Raw genomic sequence first — 9,785 nt, 5'->3', positions numbered from 1 at the left:
TCGGGTACTGTTCATGTATACGTTGGATGGTTTTCAGAATACATCCAAATCAACATGCCATTAATCAATGTTTGGATAAGAGGTATTGTTCGGGCAAGTATACAATTTCTTGTACAGATCAATGTTTGGATACGACGTATTAGGCTTGTGTATTGTACAATTAATCTGGTATCATTTTCTAGCAGAATTTTCAGATCAACCTCCTTTTCTGGCTGAGTTTTTAGCTTGTCATCTATTAAAAAAATCTCAACTTTTGATGAATTTGCTTCTGGAATATCTTTCTTCTTTGTGGAAGTGAAGATCGCAATTGTAGATAAAATCAAAGCTAAGAATGTAAGGAATGTTGGTGATGGAATCGAACTTTGAAAACCAAAAACCATTAAAAGAAAGAGTGTAAAAGAGATCAAAGAAGACAGAAAGAACATGAAGAAGAAGGAAAAAAACCCATTTGAATATGATTTTCAGATGTTCTTTTCAAGATCAAATATTAGAACTAGTACAACAAATAAAAAAACCTAAAAGAGAACGTTCAATCTCAGCCATTCCCTATTTCTTGTATTTTTTTTCCTTCTAAAACTCAGATATCAGAAAAGAAAGAAAAAACAACAACTGATTTCAAAAACCCATATAGCAAAAGGATAAGAAAAACAAAAGAGATGGGTTTTCTTCTTCTTCTTCTTCTTGCTGGATTTGAAGAAGAAAAACGATAGAATCCGATCCTATTCACCAACAAGAGATGGGAAGAAGAGATTTGAAGGAGATGAAGAAAAATTATTTGAGTTTCAGCTGTTTTCTTTTTCTTAGAGAGAGGAACTCCTTTTTGGAAAAGATCGGCACGAAAACTGGCGAAAATACAGCGCATTGAATAGGCTGTACAGATGGCAGTCGAGACGTCTGACGATACAATACAATGGCTGCGTTTTTTTGGTTCCACTCTATATTCACGCGCATGGTTTTCCACACATCTCCACTCCAAATCAAACACCGTAAATGTCAAATCAAACCCTCTAATACCATACAATCCCGCTTAATACGCGAATCCAAACAGGCCCTAAGTGGTGTATCATGTGTGTATAAATGTCCTATAAACTTTCAACTATTTCCTAAGCGTTCAAATCAATCACCCATTCAATGTTAAATAGATAGTAATGCTTTCATTATTAAATTTAAATGACATGTCAAAATTTCAGTAGCATCTCCCCTTATTTCTCCAGAATATATTAATCTTGTTTTTGATTCAAACGTCAACTATCACACAAAGTGTGGATATTTGATGAGAAAATAAATGTAAGAAATATATCTAAAGAGAATTAGGAGAAACGAACCGAAACAAGCATATGCGTTTAAATTAGAATAAATGAAAACATTATTATTTATCCAACATTGAATTGTCCAAAAAGGGACAATTTGAGAATTTTTATGCATCCAAGAACATACTGAATCTATGTCTGGCAATATAGAAATCCTCAAATGGGCAACTGATTATCCTATACTACAACTAGAATAATAAAAATAATTAATAAATAGGCAAACAAAAGAGCAAGCTGAAAGGATAACTATTAACAATATTTATAAAAATAAAAGATATCCAATAACCAATAGGTATAAGTATAAATTAAGACTAGCTAACAAAAATAAAAAAATTGCGTCTCTATTTTAGACTCAACGGGCAGATCTGGTAGTTCCACGCTAGGACCCTTGGGCTGATGTGAAAGTGGGCTCCAAAGGAGCAACTGCTCAAAGAACACGGCTAGAGGTGTTACCTCTTCTACCAAACAGGCTCTTAAGAGTTTTTAGGAAAATAACCATCTATGTGAATTATTACATTAAGTTAAAAGTAGAAATATCCCTCTAAGCATAGACATAATACTTGGTCATTGACACAAACAAGCTACTTCCACTTTGCTAATAGATAACATAAAAACTCCACTACCCACGCTCTCTACCAATCTTGGAATAATATTTGGAATTGGATTCTCAGCCCACGCATTAACCCAAACAACTTCATCATGGCTCCTAAAATTGAACTCGAGTTTTGACCTGGCCGACATGGTGACCAAGTTTTAGATCTATGGATGGAGTGAATCTCAAAAATCAGACTTACTGAAAAATTCCTAATTATCATCTACCTAGTGTGGCTCATGGGTGATGCTCCATCCCATTGTTTTAAGTGACTTTAACTTGTGTTGATGTAAAGAGTGTAAAGTCATTTATGGGATGTTTGAATCACAAGTTACTTAATACAAGCTACTTAGCTTATTTGGTTTTTTAACTTATCCAGTTGAAGTGATTAAGTAACTTTAAATAAAAAAGTTACTTATAATTGATCTTAAACTAAATTTGCTAATCTTAAATAAGTTACTTTCTACTTTAGTAAGTATAAAAAATAACTTATTTGGTGGTACCATGATGTGTGTATTTTATCAATGCTAACCATCCATTTTTTCATATCATTTTACACATACACCATGGTGGGACCAACAAAGCACTAACCACTTGAGACAACGTACAGGTAGTGTTTATAGGCAATCTACATCCAACTTTGTCATTGAAATAGTCTTTAGATACCTGGGGGATACAGATGATACACATGCATTTAAAATCTGCATGAAAGAAATATAGTAATTTAAAATAAATTATACAAATTACTAATTACAATTTAGACATTTCATGAACCTAGTATTACTCTTATTGGACCATCTTCCCTGAAAATATATGCAATATTTAAAAACTAAAAAAAAATAAAAATCAACGCTCTATTTCAATAGACAAGTGTTTATGAATCAGAATACAATACAGTCAATTGCTAATAAGTTGATATGGTTTTTAAATAGACAAGTGTTTATGAATCATAATACAATACAAACAAGTGTTTATGAATCGTAATACAATACAGTCAATCCATAAGGACCATAACACATTAGGAAACATAGACTAATAAGTTGATATGGTTTTTGCTATACATGATACAATACCGTTAATTGCATGTGGGGCCCAACATGATGCATGTCAAATATCCAAAAAATACAGTCAATTGCATGTGGGGCCCAACATGGTCCAGAGTTCAGGTAGGCCACACCATCTGGAACAGCTAGGGGTGTACACGAACTGAGCTAGCTCGGTTGGCTCGACTCGATCTGTAAAATCACATGGTGGGGCCCACCTGAGATTTAGAATGTCTTGTTTCCTGTGGTGGGGCCCACCTCATTATGGTTTGGGCTGATTTTTGGGGCCCACACTGCTGATTGGAAACATTGACCAGATCATAAAAGATGTAGATGAACTTTTGATTTATTGTCCAAGCAAAATAGAAACCACAGGAAGGGTTTAGATCATTAGTGGGCCTACTCGGATGTCCCTGTTAATTCCATCTGGATCATTAAAAATATAGTAAAACATTAATTTAAAAGTAAGGGACGACCGGGCTTGCGGGTTACTGGCGTTCAGACTCGGACTGGCGAGTTCAGGCAGGGGCAGGGGTGACCGGGCAGGGCACGGAACGCCGGACAGTCAATGTGGCGACCAGACAGGGCGCCGGACAGGGCAAGGTGAGCGCCTGAGAGAGAGAGAGAGAGGGAAGAAAACGGGTAAGGGAAAGGGCGACCGGGCAGGGCAAGGATTGCTAGATTGTCGATGCGGCGACCAGACAGGGCGCTGGATAGGGTGAGGTGAGCGCCTGAGACTTGAGAGAGAGAGAGAGAGAGAGGGAAGACTGGTAAGGAAAATGGGGAAATGGCCATGCGGTGCGAGTAAGGAGGGAGGGTTAGAGTATTTTTTAAGGGGGAAGGAAAATGGGGAATTTGCCGTGTGGCGTGTGGGTAGGGTCTTTTTTTTTTTTTAAGGGGGTAAAGTAAAGTAGGGTTTTCTTTTAAGGGCATTCACACACACACACACACACACACACACACACACACACCCTATACCGAGTCGAACCGAGTTCAATCCGAGTCGAGTCGAGCTAGGGCAAGCTCGAACTCGGCTCGAACTCGTTTTCGAGCTCCAAAAAATAGCTTGACTTGGTTCAAACTCAACTTCGATCTGAGTTGAGCTGAGCTTTTTCAAGTCGAGTCGAGTGAGCCAACCGAGCTAGCTCGGTTTGTATATGCCCCTAATTAAGTGTTACCCAGCTTAGCGAGTGTTACCTGACTGTGGGGCCCAACTTAATGATGTGTCATATATCCACGCCATCCATTCGTTTCCTCATACCATTCCAAATATCAGGAAGTAGGGCTGAAAGTCGGGCAGGTTGGGTCGGGTTGGTGTTCAACCCTAGCCCAACCCAAGGTTCCTATACCTCAACCCTAACCCAACCCAACCCAAGATTGAGTTGAGAATTCTCAACCCAAGCCCAACCCAAGCGGATTCGGTCGGGTTGGTCGGGTAGATTATGCTAATATTTTCATTATTACATAAGTCTATTATATTTTCAATACAAGTTTTATTCTGGATACCTATAATTGTATTAATTATATATATGTAGTTATTTATCATAAAGAATATTTTTTTTTTTCTAAACAAACATACTAAAATACAGGACAACTACTCCTTTAAAAGTCGTATTGTGTATCAAGCAATCTATTTGGGAGAAAGAAATCCGGTGTATCTTGTTAGCTTGAGTAATCGAAAATGACGGGGACCAATGAAACTTGGCGGCATTAGAATTTCCTGTGCCTTTAACATAGACAATCCACACCCAATTATAAATAATTTATAAGGAACTTATATATTGATTGGGCTTGGGTTAGGTTGGGCAACCTTAGACCTCAACCCGTGACATTTGTATGACCCAAGCCCGAGACCAAGCCCTGTACATCCTTACCCACGCCCAACCCGTTGTCGGGCCAGTCACGGGTCGGACTTCCAGCCCAATCAGGAGGACCACACCATGGATACGGTGGTGATTGAGTTCTCCATCATTAAAAATTCCAAAGAGCTCATTATAATGTTTTGTTGATGTCTATTAACCATCCAATCTGTTGATAATGTCAAGAAGAACTGGGTAAAGGTAATATATGAAGATCAGCTTGATCTAAAACTTTTATGGACCACAAAAATATTTTAATGATCATTCATCACTTTTTCTAAAGGTTGGTCCACCTGAGATTTGAATATTCTTAATTTTGGTATATCGTACTAAAATGAGATGGAAAAGCACATGGACGGCATAGATATATAAAAAAATGTATCAGGGTAGGCCCCGCACGGTTAGGGTAACACCCACTAAGCTGCTACCCGGATAACAGCTAATCCGCTCCCCGTGGAATCAGCTTGTTGTACAAGGACGTATCGCAGGACCTGCCGCTTCTTTCTTCTCTAACGACGCGTTGGAATTCTGCCCTGAAGATCGCCACAAAATATTCCGAGGTACGCTTGAAAACCATTTTCGAAAAAAAAAAAAAAAAAAAATTCCTTCGAGGAGCAGATTTTCCGAGAGATCCGAGTTTCCAAAAAAAGAGAAAAAAGAAAGTTTTTCTAGGGCATTTTTCCTGTGGTATTTCTGTTATGTTGGAACTAGGGGTAGTGTTTGATTTCAATTGTCAAGAAAAGGAATTAGGGTTAGGATTTGATTTAGTTTTTTTTTATTTTTTTAGGTTTTTTTTAGAAGAACTTGTGGGGATTAGGGTTTGAATAGATTCAAATCTAGTTTTCTTTTTTTGGGGGGAATTTCTGTTTGGTAGAAATTAGGGTTTCGTTTTGATTCCGATTGGATTTCTGGGAGGATTTTTATCAGACGAGGGTCTAATTTCAATTGGGTTTCCCTAGGAATGATTAGGGTTTGAAAGATTCCAATCTAGGGTTTTGAATTTTGGGATTTCTGTTACGTAGAAATTACGTTGAGAGTTTGATTCCAATTGGGCTTTTCAGAATTTGATTCGATTTCTTTTTAGGTCATTAGAGTTTGAAAAGATTTAGGGGACTTGAGTATCGAATTCTCTGTGGGAAAGGGAGTATTTTTTACTGTTCGGCGTTTGTGTTCTTTATACGAAGATTGATTCAGGGTTGATTGATTTCTGGAGGATTTTTTTTTCTAGATTTTAGTGCAGTTTGAAACTTCTAGCTTTTCGGTTTTTAAATTCTTAGCAAGAAAGCTGTTTTTGGGATTTTTTTTTTTTGGGTTACTTGTAGGTTGGACATTGACTGACTCTTAGGATTGAATTGGTTCCATTCAGTGCGATTTCTGCATTCATTTTTATGGCATTTGTATGCCACGAGAGACAGAACTTGTCCCCAAAGTCAAACGATTCTGTAGATAATCCCTGGGAGGAAGAGGTCGCACTGACCCAATTCAAATCCTATAGCCCTTCTGCCGTTCTGAGATTCGATTCAAAGAAAGAGACCCGAGAGTCTGTTGAACCAAAACCTGTTTCAGGATTCCCATCAAAACAGGTAACTGCAATATCTGCTAACCCAAAAGTTCCTTTAGCTGATGATTCCGGCAATGGCAGCCGGCGGTCGATCACCGACCTTCCCCCGGCCTTGGTCTCTGAAATTCTCCATTGCCTTGATGCGAAAGAGCTTGGTATTGTTTCATGTGTCTCCACCCTTCTCTGGAAGATTGCTTCCGACCATTGTGGGTGGAAGGATTTCTATTGCCAGAGATGGGGTTTACCTTTGGCTCTGCCGTCTCCGGCCCCTGGACTCCCGGATGAGAGATCGTGGAAGGATCTTTTTGTAGAGAGGGAGTTTAGGAGCAAGATGTTCATGGGGCGTTACAGCATTGATGTTCTCTATGGTCACACTGATGCAGTCCGCTCAGTTTTCCTTCTGGCCTCTATGAAGCTTATATTTACTGGAGGGTATGATTCAGTGATTCGGATGTGGGACATGGAAGAGGGGCTTTCAATTGCATCGTCCCGGCCCCTTGGATGCACCATTCGGGCGGTCACAGCAGACACCAATCTTTTGGTAGCCGGGGGCACTGATGGGTTTCTTCAATGCTGGAGGGCGATCGAAGGGTATCCACACTTGTTTGACATCATGGGTTCCATGAATCAGAATTCTGAGTTCCGTTTGTGGGAGCATGAAGGTCCTGTGACTTGCCTTGCATTGGATGTTGCTAGAATTTACAGTGGCTCGTGGGACATGACTGTCCGTGTGTGGGACCGAGCTAAATTGAAATGTTTAAAGGTCCTGAGACATGGAGACTGGGTGCTGGGCCTCGCTCCTCGTGGCCCCACCGTTGCAAGCACTGCTGGCAGTGATGTCTATGTTTGGGACATTGAGAGTGGAGATCGGGTGGTGGTCATTGAAAATGCTCATGCTGGTAACACATATGGGTTGGCCTGCAGTCACTCAGGAGATCTTCTATTCACCGGTGGAGAGGATGGAGCCGTTCATATGTTCGAAGTTGCAAGCCATTGCATGGATGATGACATTAGGTCAGTCGCAACATGGATTCCTCATGCGGGTCCAATTCATTCTCTCGCGTTTGAGTTCCCCTGGCTGGTATCATGTTCTGGTGATGGAAAGCTTGCACTGATCGATGTGAGAAAGTTGTTGAAGTCCAGTCGGAAATCTTCGTCAAGATACCATTGTAATTTTAACCGGGCCACTCCCAACAACATTGAGCCCCCACAAAGGATGCTACATGGGTCTGGATCCAATTTGTTCTCCGTGGATATCGGTGCAGACAGAATCCTCTGTGGGGGGGAGGAAGGTGTGGTTAGAATCTGGAACTTCTCACAAGCACTAGAGAAAGAACAGAGGGTCCGTGCCCTGAGGGGGATGCGGACGGAGAATCGGATGAGGCGCCGGAAGATCCAAATAGAGATGAACAATAAGAGTGGCCGGACTGACCAGTGTTCGGCTGCAGCCCGAAGGAATCAGATGCACGGTGATCGAACCAGTGTTTGGCATCATGGTAGGCGTGGTGTGGACAGGAAGCTCAAGGCATAGAAAGGGATAGGTCATAGGTGGCATCACCATCGAAGCTCAATTATAGGTACTACTCTTCAGTCCTTTTACATCTTCATGCAGAATAACAACCCTGGTTTTTATAAGCAAGAGCAGTAGTTTAACAGTTTCTGTTCCCCCCCATTAGTGTTTGGATTTCAATACATGTTTGGTGTCTATAGAAATCACTGGATATTTGTGGGTTGTTTTCTTATGTTGGTCTTGTATGTAACCTTTATAAGGTGAAGATAATTACACTTTAACCTTCTGATGCGTACCCATGGCTCAGTGGTAGACACTCCGTTTCAACACCGAGATCATGGGATCGAGTGCCTGTGCGGGGTGTGTGTGTGTGTGTGTGTGTTAAAAAGAAAAGCCCTTCTGATGTGTACCCCCATTTTTCTATTTCTGGTAATACATACACAAGTGGTAGTGTTGCATTTTGGAAAGTAGAAAATAGTGTCATCTTTTTAACATGGAGAAATATCTGATTGAAGCATAGAAATCGGTTTAAATGCACCTTATCAGCCACCACTGAAATCACCCCATTTATGGCCGATACGGGGCAATACAGCTACTTGTTTGTAATGAAACAGAGAATCCGATCCATATTGCTGGATGCGTATCGATTTCTGGAGTCTGAATGACTGAATAGAACAGATTCAGACGAACTTATAGCTAAGAATGTCTTCTAGATAACTGCAATGGATGTTGTCAATTTCAGATTTTCAGAGTTCTCATGAGCAGCCAGGGGGGAGTCGATGGGACCATACTTATGTATGGTTGGGGCAGGTACTGCACTCCATTTCACGGTTAGGGCTGGAAATTCAGTCTATATCGAAATGCAAATGGTGAACTGCGAATTGGGCCCAATTGGATAATTTAAATTGATTGTCTCAGAACTGTTTTTGAGTACTGTTTTTTCTAGGCGCTTTTGTGGATGATGAGATCTCTGGTTATGATATTTTTCCACTTGAACCATCTTTGGTGGGGACTTTAACTAGGTGGACGGTCTGGTTAATCACATGGTGGGGCAGAAGGGGACAGGGCAAGCCACTAGGCAATGGCATCTCCCATGGTGTAGTGGCGGTTCCACTCACGGATATCCAAGACAGTGTTGGGGACTTGAGGCTGTAGGTGCCCGGTGCACTGTATGCAAACGGTATTTTCAGTATTGTTTTTTATTTTGATTTAATTTTGATTTTTGGCAACCGGAATTGTGAACCAAGGGTACATTTGGGTGCACAATCAAATTGGATTGCAATTCTTGGTCTGATAAAGAGGGAATGGTGAAATTACAATTTCCATCATCATCCATGGTGAACATGGCCTCTTGACTTGGTGACTTGGAGCGACTCATTCAGTCCTTAAGGGGCGGTTTGGATGCCTGTTAGTTCTATTAGTTGTTAAGGGTTCACAGGTAATTCAGTTACAGGTGTTGTTGTAAAGGGATTACAGGTGGTGTTTGGACAAGAAATTTCACATTTGTGTGAGTTACAAGTTGTAGTTCATAGCTTTTACTGCATTCTTTATCCAGAGAAAAGGAAGTGATTTCACTTGTAAATGGCTTACGCCTGAAGCTCACTTTACAGCAGGAAAGTTAACAGGCATGCAAATGACCCTTCAGTCGCCTAGCATTCATAGTTACGTCTCCTTCCATGAGGTTCCTTTTTGGTCTGAGCTGGGCATATTTTGAGGGGATGCATGGTACCGAATCAGATTACCCAGGCTGAGTTGAGTTGGAAATCCATGATTGTGAGAGCTTCTGAGTGCAATTGTGCTGCGACTTTCTGGGTTGGGTCCAAAACAAGTACAATTTCCACGTATTCTATGATTGATTTGATTATTGATAAGGTTAATTGGCTCAAAAGAAATGCTTTGGAACAGAATCC

The 9,785-nt window shown here is 40.5% G+C and overlaps 1 protein-coding gene across 4 annotated transcripts; it reads left to right on the top strand.

Moving 5' to 3' along the window:
- Nucleotides 1–5,222: 5,222 nt before the first annotated feature.
- On the top strand, nt 5,223–9,199 carry LOC131251125 (F-box/WD-40 repeat-containing protein At5g21040). Of its 4 annotated transcripts, none has more exons than XM_058251647.1 (2): nt 5,223–5,364; nt 6,171–8,247. In XM_058251647.1, exon 2 carries the CDS (start codon nt 6,193–6,195, stop codon nt 7,894–7,896), a length of 1,704 nt encoding a protein of 567 aa, XP_058107630.1. In that variant the 5' UTR covers nt 5,223–5,364; nt 6,171–6,192; the 3' UTR covers nt 7,897–8,247. The 4 variants fall into 4 exon arrangements, with proteins under 4 accessions (XP_058107630.1, XP_058107629.1, XP_058107632.1 ...); XM_058251646.1 differs by having other exon boundaries at nt 5,245–5,364; nt 6,127–8,247; XM_058251649.1 differs by adding an exon at nt 8,898–9,199 and having other exon boundaries at nt 5,286–7,942.
- The last annotated feature ends 586 nt before the right edge of the window (nt 9,200–9,785 follow it).

This window comes from Magnolia sinica, chromosome 7, assembly GCF_029962835.1.
Source record: "Magnolia sinica isolate HGM2019 chromosome 7, MsV1, whole genome shotgun sequence".
Classification (NCBI taxonomy): domain Eukaryota; kingdom Viridiplantae; phylum Streptophyta; class Magnoliopsida; order Magnoliales; family Magnoliaceae; genus Magnolia; species Magnolia sinica.
The sequence above is the reverse complement of the archived record's forward strand: the minus strand, read 5'-3'. Positions and strand labels throughout refer to the sequence as shown.

Excerpts from the sequence above, each read along its gene's own strand:
- LOC131251125 (XM_058251649.1), top strand. The coding sequence starts at position 6,193 with ATGGCATTTGTATGCCACGAGAGACAGAACTTGTCCCCAAAGTCAAAC.